At 44.6% G+C, this 19,297-nt stretch overlaps 1 protein-coding gene and 1 long non-coding RNA gene across 2 annotated transcripts; both read left to right on the top strand.

Moving 5' to 3' along the window:
- Positions 1 to 900: 900 nt before the first annotated feature.
- On the top strand, positions 901 to 9,006 carry LOC144330585 (uncharacterized). Its single transcript, XM_077942790.1, has 5 exons — positions 901 to 999; positions 5,150 to 5,281; positions 5,781 to 6,692; positions 8,175 to 8,920; positions 8,955 to 9,006. Exons 1-5 carry the CDS (start codon positions 901 to 903, stop codon positions 9,004 to 9,006), a joined length of 1,941 nt encoding a protein of 646 aa, XP_077798916.1.
- A 32-nt stretch (positions 9,007 to 9,038) lies between these two features.
- Positions 9,039 to 10,466, top strand: LOC144330641 (uncharacterized). Its single transcript, XR_013396979.1, has 3 exons — positions 9,039 to 9,168; positions 10,018 to 10,151; positions 10,440 to 10,466. It is a non-coding gene; the product is annotated as an uncharacterized LOC144330641 (long non-coding RNA).
- The last annotated feature ends 8,831 nt before the right edge of the window (positions 10,467 to 19,297 follow it).

Below are 19,297 nucleotides of genomic sequence, written 5' to 3' on the forward strand. Positions count from 1 at the left end.
CGAGGTGGAACAGTTTCATCCCGAAACCATCCCCCACACCTCCAATCCTGGTCCGTGGAAAAACTGTGTCCATGAAACGGGTCCCTGGCGCCAAAAAGGCTAGGGACCACAAACCTAAAGTGTGCAGGGATTGTAGTCTTCATTATAGTCTCATTTAGTGAAAATCCGGAATGACCTTGCAGGATAGCAGGGACTACTGAGAACACTCACAAGTAGTCGATCCTATTGTAGCTTTTGTGCCAGATATGGCCTCCTGACTGGAACATATTAGTTAAAATTCAGGTACATGGTATGCCGTCATTGGTTTTGAAAACACGTTTTCCTATACCTATCATAAAGGAGAACTACATGCTGTTAACATTCATATAGACAGTATATGTTTATAGCCTTTCCCTAGAGCTGTGTTAACTCTTGCATTCTCTGTTACAGTATACTCTGAAGCGACCTGGGACACTCAAATATATTGCAAAACATCACATGTGTCTACTATATTAAAGGTATCATGATACTGGGAACAAATTTGCAATAAGTAAAAGTTTTTTGAAGACTCTTGTACTCCCAAAGGTAGGAAAGAAATGCTACAAAGATTCTCAGATCTACTGCACCAGTGAAGTTTTTATCACTCCAGTCATGCTCTTTTCTGAGACGTCCATTCCAGTGTAGATGTCAAATTATTGCATTTCACATGTTTCATCATGAAGAAACAAACACAATGCCTGATAAACCACATTGGGCTCCCAGGTATCAGGGAATTCTGAGAATACTGCTCAGGCCAATTTTCTGATCAATATGAAAGACTACAAACTTTGAGTGAGGTCCAGTGTAGTAAAAGGTTTTGTAGCAGATCAAGGCTCTGATGCAAGCAGCTTTGCCATTGAATGACGTGCCCCTGCATACACTATGATAGCTACGGATGGAAAAGATGTCATGTGTGACTTCTGGCAAGCCACAATAGGTGGCCATCGGTCAGAATTGTGGTCATCTAAAGATTTTCCTGGGGTTTGAAAATTCACCTCAAATCTGACTTCCATGGTTGTTAGTGTAACACACTTTCTCTCAGGCTGTTCAAATACGGGTCTCAGGTATTTTATTTTATTTTATTTTTTATTTTTGCCAGATAGGCCTCTCCAAAGGCTGAGTGTCATGAACACATGGGGGTTCATGTGTTTTATGTGTTCATGTGTTTTATTATTTCAGAGTGAGTAGCTGAAGAGTAAGTAGCATGCACCCAAGACAGAAACCAATGCCTTTTTATAACTCCATATCAAAAATTAGGTCCCACCAATTCAACCGTATTCTATTCATTTATTCATTAAGCATCATTAAGAACAACCCACATTCAAGAGGAGAGGATTGTATCAGGACATGACATCAAGAGACAGAGATTGTTGAGGGCCATCTTACAGGCTGCTCACCACTGGTGCTGTGTCCCCAGTAGGTAGAATACTCAGGAAAAATAAACCAAAAGGTAGAAATAGGAGTGGTCCTACTTATCATCTCCCTTGTGATCCACTTCGGAGGATTTCTGCTTTTCTCTTTCTACAACACTAGGCTCTGTGGAGCAAAAGGTCTGGATTTCTCTAGGAAGATTGCTCCCATCAGGCAATTGTACAAGAATATCTTCAAACCTTAATCTGTAGCTATTTTATGGACATTGTGGGCTTCCTGTTCCCTCAGAGCTGTAGGCAAGTGGCAGTGCCATCAACCTGGCCAAGGTAATTGACTCTGATTATCAGGGCTATTGTTCTACAGTGGTGTGGGAATGAGAGAATGTGTTTATCACTGAGGTGACCCACTAGTGTATGTCTTGATCTGTGCCCAGTTTTGATGATTGACAAGTATTAAAGCTACAGCCAAAGGAGAACATGATCAATAGTTCAGGACCCTAAGGAAAAGGGTGTGTGTTACCTCTACATGTATGCCATGTAGAATGGCAGAGCTGCTATCTGAGGATAAGGGGTGCCTAGAATGAATAGTAAAGAAGGGATGGGATGTGACTGTTTAGGCTGCAGCTCATCCCACTTTTGAAAGGTTGCCCAGGAAAAGAGACTAATATGATCCTGCAGCATTCCTGGTGAGGTGAACTTATTTTATAAAGCAAGTAGAAGTAAGTGGTGCAAGAGACAGACTGTACCTGTTGCTATGGTGTGCTATAAAGAATCCTCAGCTGGGTGTGGTGGCTCACTCCTATAATCCCAGCACTTTGGGAGGCCGAAGCGGATGGATCACCTGAGGTCAGGAGTTCATGACCAGCCTGGCCAATATGGCAAAACCCCATCTCTATTAAAAATACACACACACACACACAAATAGATTGGTGTGGGTGTGCACACCTGTAGTCCCAGCTCCTTGGGAAGTTGAGTCAGGAGAATCGCTTGAACCTGGGAGGTGGAGGTTGCAGTGAGCCAAGATTGTGCTACTGCACTCCAGCCTGGGTGACAGAGTGAGACTCCATCTCCCAAAAACAAACAAATAAACAAACAAAAATCCTCATACACTCTACAGAAGCAAGGCACCCTTTTCTCCAGCCACTGCAAGAGTTTTTTGCTAATGATTCACAACAGATTTTCTTCCTTAAAATTGCTAGTGACCAGAAGTTACGGAAACAGATTAACTGCCCCTCCTTGGAGAGTAAGGGGCTTGTTCCAGTGACTTTCCAATGTGGACTATGGATGCCTGAGCTACTTGATTCAATTTGAATTATTTTAAGGGTCCATCCTAGCTCCTGAGCTTTCCATGGGATCAGCTGAGGCTTTTGTTGCAACCACATGGAAATTTAACTTCTTTCCATCCAGTCTTAATGAATGTTGTTGCTGAGTAAACTCTTTAGTAAATTTGTGGCATACAAATTACTCTCTCTCAGTTTCTGTTTTCTGAGGAAACCCGATCTGAGACAGTTAGATTAAAATTTCACTGTTTTTTCCCCCAAATGTATTAAAATTAAACATCTTTAGAGCATTGCATTGTCCATGTCTATTCATCTTTCATTCCACAGAGTAACCCACCCAATAGACAACTGGGAAACATTTGTTCAATAAACGTGTGTTTTGTTTGTTTGTTTATTTGTTTTTTTGTTTGCTTTTAAAGAGAGACTTCATGCCATTTATTAACCCCTTGGATTATGGCCCCTTTACTAATGTCCTGGAACCTAAGAAAGTAACACTTTTGTTTGTTTGTTTGTTTGTTTGTTTATTTGAGACGGAGTCTGGCTCTGTCACCCAGGCTGGAGTGCAGTGGCGTGAGCTCGGCTCACTGCAAGTTCTGCCTACCGGGTTCATGCCATTCTCCTGCCTTAGCCTCCCGAGTAGCTGGGACTACGGGCGCCCACCACCACGCCCGGCTAATTTTTGTATTTTTAGTAGAGACGGGGTTTCACCATGTTAGCCAGGGTGGTCTCGATCTCCCGACCTTGTGATCCACCTGTCTCGGCCTCCCAGAGTGCTGGGATTACAGGCGTGAGCCACCGCGCCAGGCCAAAAGTAACACTTTTAAAAACAGAAACACATAAAAGCAAAATATTACATATGTTCTCAAGGAGTAAATTGAACCACTTATGCTTATCTTTGGTCCAACTAGAAGCACTTTGATTCCAGGTTACTTAAAGATGATTCCAAAAGTTGTAATCAATGAAATAATGGTATAAAGATAAGGGGCAGAAGCAGTGGATAAGACACAGAAGGGAATAGAGCAGATATGATGAGATGCTTGCTGCTTCTGAGAGGCTCAGTGCAGCCTCTTTTCATAGCAGTATTTGCAAATGTGCCTGGCAAAAATATCATTTTAAAACTCAGAGCACTATGGTCAAGACCTAGGGAAAACCTTCATAGGGGAAGACTTCAAATCTGTGTTTTGATAATCTCTGGTGAATCTTATCATCAAGCATGTTGGCAACAACTGTATTTGAAGAAGTCATGCTTAACGACTGCCAATGAGATAATAAGAAGGAGGGAAAATACAACATCAGGGGCAGTCTTGGGAGACAAACCAGATAGTCTTTCTGGAGAAGTCTATGCACATGCATGTGAAGAAAAGAAACAAAGGTTACTCCATGAGAAGTCTGGACAGGATACAAGAAGGCACAAGAAAACGTGTGCTTTGTGAGGCTGGGCCAGGCGGGTCAGTTCTTTTCTCTGGGCCTCGTTTCATCAGCCTTAAGGGTGTTCTTGCACTCAGGGTTTCCTAAGTGTTCTTTCGTGTCCAAGTTTTTGTGATCCTCTCTTGAATGTCATTTTGTTTCTAGGAGTTTAAAGGTCAGTACTGAAGAAAGCGCCTGGCTAGTTATTCACTGATTATTGTTTCGGATTCTTAAGAGTTGTTTCTCTTTTCTTTAAAATGAATTTAATATACCTATATGACACAGGGTTTTTTTATTATACTTTATGTTCTAGGGTACATGTGCACAAGGTGCAGGTTTGTTACATACGCATACATGTGCCATGTTGGTGTGCTGCACCCATTAACTCGTCCTTTACATTAGGTGTATCTCCTAATGCTATCCCTCCCCCGTCCCCCGACCCCACAACAGGCCCCGGTGTGTGATGCTCCCCTTCCTGTGTCCAAGTGATCTCATTGTTCAATTCCCACCTATGAGTGAGAACATGCGGTGTTTGGTTTTCTGTTCTTGAGATAGTTTGCTGAGAATGATAGTCCAGGTTTTCTACTAATGAAACTAGGCCTCATAAAACTTAGAAACTAGGCCTCACATAGAAAAAAGTTAACACCAGGTGGCTCTGGATAGGGTCCCACCCTGCCTCGATAGGGTCCCACCCTGATAGGGTCCCACCCTGCCAATTCCGGGAAACAACCCCATGGGGTCCCACCCTGCCAATTCCAGGGGTCCCACCCTGCCTCGAAGTTCCCGGAATCAGCAACTCCAAGAAAAAAAACCTCATAAGGTCCTGCTCTAACCAATTAGAACAAAACACCTTGCTCAGGCCATAGCTAGACCCAATTACCACGCGCCTAAAGCTTTGTTTGAATTTCGCGCCTTAAGCTGTGTTTGAACTTGTGTTTGCCTATATAAACAACCTGAAACAAGCACTCTGGGTCCCAGGGCCAACTTAGAGCTTGGGACCCTAGCGCGCTAGTAATAAATAACTCTCTGCTGTGAATCTTGTGTCGGTGGTCCTTCGCGGCGACCCCTGCCCAGGAGGGAATCGACAGTTCGGTTCCAACATTTGGTGCGTTGGCCGGGAAGTGGGGTCGTCCGAGGACCCCCGACCCATCCGGCGGAGACCCATCTGGCCCGGGCCACGGACTGCTGACTGAACGGACCTACCAGGTACTTTCGTTTTGTTCTGTCTGTCTTGCCGGCTAACTCTGAACTCTGGGGAGTACTCCTTCTGAATTAAGTGGGGAAGGGGGACAGACGTGTCCCGCACCTTCCCACTTGCACCCTGGGGGACGCCCTGGCGGTAGTCTGGGAGAAGGCTAACGACTCAGTTAGCCTCTTCAAATCTGTAGGCAGGCCGCCCCTGCCGTCTGAATATTTTGTGATCTTGTGGCGCCACTCTCTGGCCGCGCGGCTTCTCCTTACTTGTCTGGTCTTTGTTTTTGTTTCTTTTGTTTTGTCCTTGTTATCCGTGGACGAAATGGGACAGACGTTGACGACTCCTTTGTCTCTAACCCTGACTCACTTCCCTGACGTCCGGGCTCGAGCCCACCACCTCTCTGTAGAAGTCCGTAAGGGACGATGGAAAACATTCTGCTCGTCCGAATGGCCAACCCTCCATGGGGAATGGCCCCGGGACGGAACATTTAACCTCTCAATTATCTTGCAGGTTAAAGCAAAAGTGATGGATCCTGGGCCACTCGGACACCCGGACCAGGTGGCCTACATAATTATTTGGGAGGATCTGGTCCGAAATCCTCCCTCTTGGGTGAAACCCTTCCTCCATCCCCCTTCCCCATCCCAATCTACCCTCCTTGCCTTAGAAGCCCCAAAGAATCGGAATCCAGACCCGCCTAAGCCAGTCCTCCCAGATGAACCCCAGAGGGATCTCCTCCTTCTTGACCCCCTGCCTCCTCCACCTCAGAACCCCCTTCTGGGACCTCCACCTTACGCTTCACCCTTGCCCCCTGTCTTGTCCCCAGCTCTTTCCTCTACCACCTCGGCCCCTACCCTTTCTCCAACTTCTCCCTCGGCCCCTCCCTCCACCCCGTCTCCTTCTCCAGCCCCGCCCAAACTCACTCCTCGGACGCCGCCGCCGACACCTCCTCGTCTCCGCTTGCGGCGGACTGAGGACCCAGAGGGCCCTTCTACTTGGCAATCCTCCCTTTTTCCCCTCCGAACTGTCAATCGCATGGTCCAGTACTGGCCCTTCTCTGCCTCTGACCTCTACAACTGGAAAACCCATAACCCTTCCTTTTCCCAAGACCCCCAGGCCCTAACCTCGTTAATAGAATCCATTCTCCTCACTCACCAGCCCACTTGGGATGATTGCCAGCAACTTTTGCAGGTCCTCCTAACCACTGAAGAAAGGCAGCGAGTCCTCCTGGAGGCCCGGAAAAATGTGCCAGGACCAGGAGGCCTCCCAACCCAACTTCCCAATGAAATAGACGAGGGATTTCCCCTCACCCGCCCAGACTGGGACTATGAAACGGCACCAGGTAGGGAGAGTCTCCGAATCTATCGCCAGGCTCTGTTGGCGGGTCTCAAAGGGGCAGGAAAGCGCCCCACAAATTTGGCCAAGGTAAGGACCATAACTCAGGAAAGGGATGAAAGCCCGGCAGCTTTCATGGAAAGGCTTCTGGAAGGATTCCGAATGTATACCCCATTCGATCCAGAGGCCCTAGAACATAAGGCTACCGTAGCTATGGCATTCATAGACCAAGCTGCATTAGATATAAAAGGAAAACTCCAAAGGCTAGATGGAATCCAAACCTATGGATTACAGGAATTAGTTAGAGAGGCAGAAAAAGTATATAATAAGAGAGAAACCCCTGAGGAAAGGGAAGCCAGGTTAGCAAAGGAACAGATGGAGCGAGAGGATCGTAGGGACCGAGTGAGAAATAAGCATTTAACAAAAATCCTGGCGGCAGTTGTAAAAGAGAAAGGACCAGGGAGAGAGGGAGAAAAGCGAAGGCGGCCAAAAGTGGAAAAAGACCAGTGTGCCTACTGCAAAGAACGGGGACATTGGATTAAAGATTGCCCCAAGCGTCCTAAAGACCAAAAGAAACCTGCCGCTGTCCTCACCCTAGGTGAAGATAGCGAATAGGGGTGTCAAGGCTCTGGAGCCCCCCCCGAGCCCCGGCTAACTCTCTCTGTAGGGGGGCAACCCACCACCTTCTTGGTGGACACAGGCGCCCAACATTCAGTTTTGACAAAGGCAGACGGGCCCCTGTCTTCCCGCACATCCTGGGTCCAGGGGGCAACAGGGGGAAAATTGCACAAGTGGACTAGCCACCGGACAGTTAATCTTGGACAAGGAATGGTGACACATTCCTTCTTGGTGGTACCTGAATGCCCCTACCCCCTCCTAGGGCGAGATCTTCTGACCAAGCTTGGAGCCCAAATCCATTTCTCCGAGACAGGGGCCCAGGTATTAAATCGGGACGGTCAGCCCATCCAAATCTTAACTGTGTCTTTGCAAGATGAGCATCGGCTTTTCGACGCTCCGGTTATCACTAGCCTCCCTGATATTTGGTTGCAAGATTTTCCCCAAGCTTGGGCGGAAACGGGAGGACTCGGGCTAGCTAAGTATCAAGCCCCAATCATAATTGATCTAAAGCCCACGGCGGTGCCCGTGTCTATCAAGCAATATCCCATGAGCCGAGAGGCTCATATAGGAATTCGGCAGCACATCAACAAATTTCTAGAACTCGGAGTGTTGCGACCTTGTCACTCGCCCTGGAACACTCCTCTTTTGCCAGTAAAAAAGCCTGGTACTCAGGATTACAGGCCTGTCCAAGACTTGAGAGAAATCAACAAAAGAACCATAGACATCCATCCCACGGTCCCTAATCCTTACAACTTACTCAGCACCTTAAAACCAGGCTATGACTGGTATACAGTATTAGATTTAAAAGATGCTTTCTTCTGTTTACCTCTGGCCCCCCAAAGCCAAGAACTCTTTGCCTTTGAGTGGAAGGATCCTGAGAAAGGAATTTCAGGCCAATTGACCTGGACCCGGCTTCCCCAAGGATTCAAGAACTCTCCCACTCTCTTCGATGAGGCTCTTCATCGAGACCTGACTGACTTCCGGACCCAAAATCCAGACGTGACTCTACTCCAGTATGTGGATGACCTCCTCTTGGCTGCTCCTACAAAGGAAATCTGTATACAAGGTACCAGGCATCTACTCCAGGCACTGGGTGAAAAAGGATACCGGGCATCCGCCAAGAAGGCACAGCTCTGTCAGACCAAGGTAACATATCTGGGGTATATCCTGAGTGAAGGGAAAAGGTGGCTCACCCCTGGGCGCATAGAGACAGTGGCTCGCCTTCCACCACCACGAAATCCCAGGGAGGTACGTGAATTCTTGGGAACTGCTGGGTTCTGTCGCTTGTGGATACCCGGTTTTGCTGAACTGGCCGCCCCCCTTTATGCACTCACCAAGGAGAGCACCCCTTTCACCTGGCAGACAGAGCATCAATTGGCTTTTGAGGCACTAAAACAAGCACTCTTGTCTGCCCCGGCCCTTGGGTTACCGGACACCTCAAAGCCCTTTACCCTCTTCCTGGACGAGAGGCAAGGAATTGCCAAAGGGGTCTTGACCCAAAAATTAGGGCCTTGGAAAAGACCGGTAGCATACCTGTCTAAGAAGCTAGACCCTGTAGCGGCTGGCTGGCCCCCGTGTCTCCGTATCATGGCAGCCACCGCTATGCTGGTCAAGGACTCTGCTAAGTTAACCCTTGGGCAGCGACTGACTATTATTACCCCACATGCTCTAGAGGCCATAGTGCGGCAGCCCCCGGACCGGTGGATAACCAACGCACGCCTAACCCACTACCAGGCCCTCCTACTGGACACGGACCGCGTCCAGTTTGGCCCTCCGGTCACCCTAAACCCTGCTACGCTGCTGCCGGTACCGGAAGACCAACCAAGCCCACACGATTGTCGGCAAGTACTGGCTGAGACCCATGGAACACGGGAAGACCTTAAAGACCAAGAACTCCCAGACGCGGATCACACCTGGTACACAGACGGCAGCAGTTACCTTGACTCAGGTACCCGGAGGGCGGGAGCGGCGGTAGTAGATGGCCACAACACCATTTGGGCACAATCACTACCTCCTGGCACGTCTGCACAGAAGGCTGAGTTAATAGCACTAACCAAGGCCCTAGAGCTGTCCAAGGGAAAGAAAGCTAACATTTATACTGATAGCCGGTATGCCTTTGCAACGGCTCATACTCATGGAAGTATCTATGAAAGAAGAGGTCTCCTAACCTCAGAAGGAAAGGAAATCAAGAACAAAGCTGAAATAATTGCCTTATTGAAAGCCCTTTTTCTTCCTCAAGAAGTGGCTATAATTCACTGCCCCGGGCATCAGAAAGGACAGGATCCAGTCGCAGTAGGAAACAGACAGGCTGACCAAGTAGCCAGGCAAGCCGCCATGGCGGAAGTACTGACCCTAGCCACAGAACCTGACGAAACCAGCCACATAACTATTGAACATACTTATACCCCAGAAGACCAGGAAGAAGCAAAGGCCATAGGGGCTATAGAAAACAAAGACACTAAAAACTGGGAAAAAGGAGGGAAAATAGTCCTTCCCCAAAAGGAGGCCCTGGCAATGATCCAGCAGATGCATGCCTGGACACACTTGAGTAATCGAAAGCTAAGATTACTGATTGAAAAAACTGACTTTCTAATCCCAAAGGCAAGTACCCTCGTAGAACAAGTGACATCTGCCTGTAAGGTCTGTCAGCAGGTAAACGCTGGGGCTACCCGAGTGTCAGAAGGAAAACGAACTCGTGGTAACCGCCCAGGAGTCTATTAGGAAATAGACTTCACTGAAGTAAAACCTCACTATGCTGGATATAAGTACTTACTAGTGTTTGTAGATACCTTTTCAGGATGGGTAGAAGCCTACCCCACCCGGCAAGAAACGGCACACATAGTAGCCAAGAAAATTTTGGAAGAAATCTTTCCTAGATTCGGACTTCCCAAGGTAATTGGGTCAGATAACGGGCCGGCCTTCGTTTCTCAGGTAAGTCAGGGGCTCGCCAGGATATTGGGGATTAATTGGAAATTACATTGTGCCTATAGACCCCAGAGCTCAGGACAGGTAGAAAGAATGAATAGAACAATAAAAGAGACCCTTACTAAATTGACCTTAGAGACTGGTTTAAAAGATTGGAGACGCCTCCTATCCTTAGCTCTGTTAAGGGCCCGGAATACACCTAACCGTTTTGGGCTCACTCCATATGAAATCCTCTACGGAGGACCTCCCCCTTTGTCAACCTTGCTTAATTCCTTCTCCCCCTCCGATCCTAAGACTGACCTACAGGCCCGGCTAAAAGGACTCCAAGCAGTACAGGCCCAAATCTGGGCCCCCTTGGCAGAACTGTACCAACCAGGACATCCACAGACCAGTCACCCCTTCCAGGTGGGAGACTCTGTCTACGTTAGACGGCATCGCACTCAAGGACTAGAGCCTCGGTGGAAAGGACCCTACATTGTTCTCCTGACCACACCCACAGCCATAAAGGTGGACAGAATCTCCACTTGGATCCACGCATCCCACGCCAAGGCTGCTCCAGGGACGCCCGGACCAACACCACCTGAGACATGGAAACTCCGACGCTCCGAAGACCCGCTCAAGATAAGACTCTCTCGTATCTAGCCCCTTGCTTGTTACTAGCCCTCCTTCCCTGCGTCGCTGGCAGTAATAACCCCCAGCGGCCATATAACCTGACCTGGCAGGTGATTAATTTTAGTACTCATGAAGTCTTAGATAAAACCTCAAAAATTGCTCCTATGGGGACTTGGTTCCCTGACCTCTATTTCAACCTAGACAAAATAGCAAAGATAGATGACATGGAAGGGGGAGAATGGAGAAAACAGGCTAGAAGGGTGTCCGTAAGCCGGAACGGGTTCTATGCCTGTCCCGGATTCAGGACAGGAGAAATGAAAAAAACTTGTGGAGAAATAGATGCCCTGTTTTGCGCTAGTTGGTCCTGTATAACTACTAATGATGGAGAATGGAAATGGGCCACGAAACCCTGGTACATAACCATGTCCTTTGTCCAGCGCTGCACCAGAACCCGATATTCAAAAACTTGCAATCTGGTCCGCATCAAGTTTGAAGATGCAGCAAAATCTGATAACCGTTGGATATCCGGGTTAATATGGGGCCTATATTTATACCAAAAGCCACTGTATGGAATCCCTATCCAAATCAAATTAATAGTCAACCCTATCACAGCCCCTGTCGCAGTAGGACCAAACCAAGTTTTATCAGAAACAAGGAAGCCCCTGGTTCCTGCACCAAGAGAGCCCCAACCAAGAGCTCCTAAAAGCACTTCCCTGCCTCTAATCTCCACCTCCTCTAAATACACACCTTCAGCCCAAACCGTCACCCGCGGGCCCCTTAACCTGGGAATAGGTGACAGGCTCCTAAATCTCATAAAGGGCTCCTACTTCGCTTTAAACCAGACAAAGCCAGAATTTACATCCTCTTGCTGGCTATGTCTGGCAACAGGCCCCCCTTACTATGAAGGCATTGCCTCCACTAATAATTTCACTAACTCCGCCAATCCTACTGGATGCGCATGGGAACAACAAAGAAAACTAACCCTGGCTGAAGTTTCTGGGTCAGGAACCTGCATAGGCCAGGTGCCCCCTAGTCATCAGCATCTTTGTAATGTAACCTTGACAGTACCCAGCTCCAATCACTATCTGGTCCCCTCCGAGACGGACTGGTGGGCTTGCAACACTGGGCTCACCCCCTGTATATCCACAGCCGTTTTTAGCAGTGACACCCACTATTGCGTGTTGGTACAAGTTGTTCCCCGAGTATACTATCACTCTGGAGACTCCTTTGATCTCCGATATGAGCAAAAAACTCATACTAGACCAAAGAGAGAACCTATCTCCCTCACCCTCGCCGTAATGTTAGGAATTGGGGTAGCGGCTGGAGTTGGGACCGGGACAGCAGCCCTAGTGCATGGTAACCATCATCTGCAACAACTTAGAGTAGCCATAGATGAAGACCTTAGAGCCATAGAACAATCTATCACAAAACTTGAAGAGTCCTTGACTTCTCTGTCTGAAGTTGTATTACAAAACCGACGAGGACTAGAAATTGTCTTTCTGAAAGAAGGTGGGCTCTGTGCAACCCTGAAAGAGCAATGTTGTTTTTATGCAGATCATTCAGGAGTAGTTAAAGATTCTATGGCAAAACTGAGAGAAAGATTAGACAAGAGAAAAAAAGAGAGAGAATCTCAGCAAAATTGGTTTGAAAATTGGTACAACCAATCCCCTTGGCTTAGCACCCTAATCTCCACCATCTTAGGACCCCTCATCCTGCTTATGCTCATCCTGACTTTCGGGCCATGCATACTCAACCGCTTACTCACCCTTATTAAAAATAGATTAAACATAGTACATGCTATGGTTCTGACCCAACAATACCAGACCCTCAGGACTGAAGAAGAGGCTCAAGATTGAGCCTCTGACACAAAAAGAGGAGGGAATGAAACTAGGCCTCATAAAACTTAGAAACTAGGCCTCACATAGAAAAAAGTTAACACCAGGTGGCTCTGGATAGGGTCCCACCCTGCCTCGATAGGGTCCCACCCTGATAGGGTCCCACCCTGCCAATTCCGGGAAACAACCCCATGGGGTCCCACCCTGCCAATTCCAGGGGTCCCACCCTGCCTCGAAGTTCCCGGAATCAGCAACTCCAAGAAAAAAAACCTCATAAGGTCCTGCTCTAACCAATTAGAACAAAACACCTTGCTCAGGCCATAGCTAGACCCAATTACCACGCGCCTAAAGCTTTGTTTGAATTTCGCGCCTTAAGCTGTGTTTGAACTTGTGTTTGCCTATATAAACAACCTGAAACAAGCACTCTGGGTCCCAGGGCCAACTTAGAGCTTGGGACCCTAGCGCGCTAGTAATAAATAACTCTGCTGTGAATCTTGTGTCGGTGGTCCTTCGCGGCGACCCCTGCCCAGGAGGGAATCGACAGTTCGGTTCCAACACTAATAGCTAATAATTAACTATCGCTTGTGTGTACCAGGCTCTGCACTAAGGGCTTTAAATTTTACAACTCAGTTAATGCTCACAAGAACTCTTGAGTTAAATACTTTTTGTCTTGTTTTGTTTCGTCATTTTACAGGTAAGCAAACTATGTCTTAGAACAGCAATCCCTGATCTTTTTGGCACCAGGACCAGTTTCATGGAAGACAGTTTTTCCACTAACAAGTTAGGTGGGGATGGTTTTGGGATGATTCAAGCACATTTCATTTATTGCACACTTTAGTTCTGTTATTATTGCATTGTAATAACTGATGAAATAATTATACAACTCACCATAATGTAGAATCAGTGGGAGCCCTGAGCTTGTCTTCCTGGAGCTATGTGGGGTAAAGAAAGATCAGACTGTTACTGTGTCTATACAGAAAGAAGTAGACATAAGAGACTCCATTTTGTTCTGTATTTGAGATGCTGTTAATCTGTGACCCTACCCCCAACCTTGTCCTTGCAAGAGACATGTGCTGTGGTGACTCAAGGTTTAACGGATTTTGGGCTGTGCAGGGTGTGCTTTGTTAAACAAGTGCCTGAAGGCAGTATGCTTGTGAAAAGTCATCACCATTCTCTTAATCGCAAGTACCCAGGGACACGTACACTGCCAAAGGGCCAAAGGTCGCAGGGACCTCTGCCTAGGAAAGCTAGGTATTGTCCAAGGTTTCTCCCCATGTGATAGTCTGAAATATGGCCTCGTGGGAAGGGAAAGACCTGATTGTCCCCCAGCCTGACACCCGTGAAGGTTCTGTGCTGAGGAGGACTAGCATAAGAGGAAAGAAGGCCTCTTGGCAGTTGAGATAGAGAAAAGCATCTGTCTCCTGCCCACCCCTGGGCAATGGAACATCTTGGTGTAAAACCGGGATGTTCTGTTTACTGAGAAAGGAGAAAACCGCCTTAGGGCGAAAGGTGGGACTTGCTAGCTCAATGCTGCTCTTTATGCACTAAAAAGGTTTATGGAGACGTTTGCATATGCATATCAAGGCACAGCAATTTTCCTTAAACTTATTCATGTCACAGAGATCTTTATTCATATGTCTTACCGCTGACCTTCTCCCTAGGATGATACTATTATCCTGCCACTTCCCTTTTTCTAAGATGGTAAAGATAATGATCAATAAATCCTGAGGGAACTCAGAGACCGGAGCAGGTGCGGGTCCTCTGTATGCTGAGTGCCAGTCCACTGGGCCCACTTTTTCTTCCTCTATACTTTGTCTCTGTGTCTCATTTCTTTTCTCAAGTCTCTCCTTCCACCTAACGAGAAATGCCCACAGGTGCGGAGGGGCAGGCCACCCCTTCAAACTAGATGGTTCCACTGGGGGTGATGGGAGACAGAGACAGATCATTAGGGCATTAGATTATCATAAGGAGCACGCAACCTAGATCCCTTGCATGTGCAGTTCACAATAGGGTTCACGCTCCTATGAGAATCTAATACTGCCACTGATCTAACAGAAGGTGGAGCTCAGTGATGAGAAGCAGCTGAAATGCCCACAGAGCTTTGCTCACTCGCCCGCCACTTACTTCTACTGTCCAGCATGGTTCCTAACAGGCCACAGAGTGGTACCACAATAAATCATTTATTTCCATAATAAATCATGAGAAAAGTTCTTGTCATTGTACCACATACACTAAGCTAGGCACCTTACTTATTTTGCTTCACTTCATGTTCATGCCTGCATGTAACTGGAGTATCATTTATACTTTTTTAGAGATCAACAAGTGATACTAAAATAAATTAGTGAGATTGCACAAGTTCTCACGATTGAAACTAGAATTGGAAAACACGTCTTAGAAACCCCAAGGTCAATGTGAATTCTGCTATACCAACTTCTATAACATGAGATATGTAGTTTAGATCTGCCCAATTCCTGATACATTGCAGGACTCAATAATCATTCATTCTTGCCTCTCTCCTATATCAACCCCCAATAACAGACTCCCATCTACTGAGAAACTCTTGGTTGATATTTGAGACAATGTGTAGAAATGAGGTACACAGGATCTCAATTATGTATGGGTTTAGGGGTATATGGCAACTTAGGGCAGCTGTTTTACTTTGAATAATTGTGAAGGTTGATTTTATTTTTTGCATTAATTACAGAATGTTGTTTAGTTTTGAACCTATTCAGAAGAAGCATATAGTCAAGGAATAAGACTCAAATCTATTGATACATTTGGGTGAATACTCTCCATATAGCACACGGGCAGAATTTTTTTAATTGAAAAGTTATTGTCATAGAGAATGAGTGGATTTTTCTGCTCTTCCAATCCCTTCAATATGTGGGCTTGCTGATATTAGAAAGGTCGTTGACATTTATCAGTCACGCATGTTTCTATGTGGCACATTTAGAATCTGTAAATCATCCTTGCCCTCTAAAATATATATTTTTGTTGTTGTTCTTGATTAACAGGCATTTTCTTATCTCTAAATTAGTACTGTCTTGTTACATTTGTCCATAGATTACATTCACCCTTCAGGCCCCACTAGCCTATCAAAAATGTTTCCCCTTATCTGATCCCAGAAAGCATTTTACCTGTGGCAATTTCTTCCTGGGAAATCTATTCATGATATCAAAATATTGTGGCTGTAACTATAGCTCACAAAAAAACCATAAAAATGAATGTGACCTTTTATTGGCGCAGCTTTCTCTCTTTGTCCTTTCTTTCTTCCCGTATGTAATTACCATTAGAGCCCTGTGCACATAGATGCTGGGCAAGTTGGCAATTAACTTTTGTCAAAAGCTACCCCTAGCAATAATATATAAATGAGCCAAATTTTTAATTCAACAGGATAGTAAATACTAGTTAGTTTCATACTGCTTATGGCAGAGGGAAGTGGAAAAGACATAGAATTTGGAATTGAACAAATGTAAGATTAAATTCTAGTGTGTTTTAGGGAGAAAAAGTATACCTTTTGAGAAGTAAAATGTCTCATTATACAAAGTCTTCTAAGCTTGTGTTTAGATAACAATTGGCCTAGATTTGCATAGTTGTATAGGTTTAATATTCCAACTATGTTTACTGTTGTTACCTGAGAGCATGATCAAATTTTAAAGGTACATCTTTGTGGAAATACATCCTTCTTAGGGACCTTGTACCTAATCCTCAGCTTAAAGATTTTCTGTTTTGTGAATACATCTTTCTGATATATTACATCATAAATATTGATCTGCCATATTGACTATCTTTTAAAGCTAATATGATGCATTGTTAAATAAAGTTATCAGGTAGAGTAGCATAGTAACTCTACAATAGTCAGGGAGAAATATTGGCAGTGATTAAACATGCAATTGCTTTCATGAAAAAAAAAATGGTTTCATTCATGGACTTCTGCCTGAGAGCACCACTTCTTGTAGCCTTGCCTTTAAAAAAAGCAAAGAGAATAACTTAACATTAACTAATATTGACTTCAAGGGGAGTGATATTTCTCAAAAACAGAAAGTTCAAAGCCTGGTGTCACACTGCTTGAAAATTAGTGTTGACAGGCCCAGATGCCCACATCTACACTGCATGTTCTGCTGCAGAAAATATCCATGGAAATCATGGCCAAACAGTATCATTTCTGCATCCACTTGGACCGTGTGCTTTTAATAAACGGTGCAACTGTTTAGAAGGGTAACGGGACAATAGTGATGTATTTTAATGACATACAAGTTATATTTTTTCATAGTTTCATTTTACAACCATAGCCAATACATCATTTAGACCCCTGGTTCGTAAAAAGAAAAAAAAAAAGCCACATGTAAAAGTCTCCCTCAATTTGTCTTCTCTTTTCTACCATATCATCACCTATTATTCCCATCTGTCTCTCTCAGAGGGAAGATGTGTCTGATGAGAGTCAGTGTAGCAAAAGTCTATGAACTTGAGGACAAACAGATCTGATTCTCATATTGGCATTTCTCTTTATAAGTTGAATTAATTTTGATTTGTTATCCAAGTTGCTGAATCTCATTTTCCTCATCTTTCAACTAGGGATAAATATATGACAGTGTAAAGACACTTAGATATGTGTCTTTGAAAAATCACTTCCCATATATATAAAGGGCTCAGTCATGGTAAGAGTAGTAATGCTAATAATTATATTAGGAGAGATGGCTGTCCAATTAACAGGTTCATTTAGAAGCAAGTCTCTAAATTGCATAACTAAGTATGACTAAGCATATTTCATAGGAAGCTATGAAATGTCAGTATGACCGTATTATACTGACATTTATTATTCTTGTGTCTTTAAACCCATTCTGTCTTAGACTCTTTGGGACTTCACAGTATCCATTATTCCTTCCCTTCTTGTGACTTTTGTTTGTTTCTTCCTCTTGATTTTCAAACATTCTACATTATTTATGTTACTTTCAGTTGATACCTTATCTCACTTCCTGCTGACGACAGTCTTTGAAAAAGGTGCCTCTGCTTGCTCCCTTTTTAAAAAAAAAAAAAAATCAGGTTTACATTTGTTTGCTCCAAGAGATAGCATTGCTTTCCAAATACCACCCACTTGTCTATAACTTCAAAATGTATTTGTTCATGCTCCCACCTCTACTAATCTCTGGAAAATCTTTCCTAATTAACTATCTAGATTAGCAATTGACAATCAACAAATGGATGTCCTCTAGACACTTCCAACTCACCAAGACCTACCTGATAATAAGCTATTATCTCTGAGGATGATCCCTGGCATGTCTGTCATCCAAACAATTACTCCTCAACCCCTCAACCTCTCCTGTTTTCTCAGCCTCAAAATTGTGGTCAAACACATTAAATCTATTTCTACTTGCAGAATGTCTATAATGTCTCTTCTTTCCTTTTCATCTGTAGAGGTGTTGCCTCCTTTTCTTTTGTTAAATTGTAGTTTCAAAGGGTACATACACTGCTGTGTTACACAGGTATATTGTGGAATGCCAAAGTTAAGGCTTCTGTTTAAACTCTCACCGAAATTGTGAGCATAGTACCCAACGGGTAGTTTTTCAGCCCTTGTCCTCCTTTTACCCTCCCCTCTTTCGGAGTCCCCAGTGTCTAGTGTTTCTATCTTTATACTGGTGCATACTCATTGTTTAGCTGCCACATATAAGTGAGAACATGCAGTATTGGATTTTCTGTTTCTGCATTAATTCACTTAGGATAATCGCCTCTAGCTGCATCCATGTTGCTACAAAGAACATAATTTCATTCTTTCTGTGACTGCATAGTATTCCATGGTGTATACATACCACATTTTCTTTATGAAGCCCCCAGTTGCTGAACACCTACGGTGATTTCACGCCTTTACTTTCTTGAATAGTGTTGCAATAAAAATACCCGCACGCGTATGTTTGTCCCCCTGTTCCACCTTTGTATTTTTGTTCAGTCTCCTCTGTGTTGTTATCTTCTTGCTAAAATCACAAATCTTACAATTTGAAATGATCTCTTTCTTCTTAGCAATCCATACTCTCAAAGCAACGTAGCATACTTATTTTTGTCTATATTTTTTCATTTTTTTCTAGAGCACATAGCTCTTTAATATTATAAAATATATTTAATTCATATTATTTATTTTAAATAGTTTGGGGTCAAAATGTTTGTTCAAAATTTCTCTTACTCCTGAACAATTGCACAAGTACAATTGTAAACAAAAATCAATTGTGATTAAATTGAGCATTTGTAACAAATAGTAAAAAACAACTTTAAATAGTCACTATGTATCCTTTTAAACCAATTTCAATGTGATTTGGCCCATGGATAAAAGCTGCAGAGCTAGAGGGTTATATTAAGTGGAATTTCTGATGCATATACTCCTCTTTGTTATTCTGTTTTTGTTTATTCATATTCATCTCTAGTATGCCACAACAATATTCATCTAGCCAAAAACACATTAAATATATGCTACAAATATTTATTTGAGGAGTTAAACTTCTATGATTTCCTAGTGGGGTACATGGAGAATCCAAAGAGCAAGCAAATTTGGTTGTGAAGAAATATCATAATTTTGGAATTCTCTTAGAGCTGGGGGACAGGTGAGAATATACGGCTCACAGAGGTCCCAAAACACGTTGCCAAGACACAAAAGCCAGCCCAGTTTGTATATGCGGGGAACAAGGGAGCTACCCCCTAGAATATTCACGGACCTTC

Source organism: Macaca mulatta, chromosome 8, assembly GCF_049350105.2.
Source record: "Macaca mulatta isolate MMU2019108-1 chromosome 8, T2T-MMU8v2.0, whole genome shotgun sequence".
Lineage (NCBI taxonomy): Eukaryota > Metazoa > Chordata > Mammalia > Primates > Cercopithecidae > Macaca > Macaca mulatta.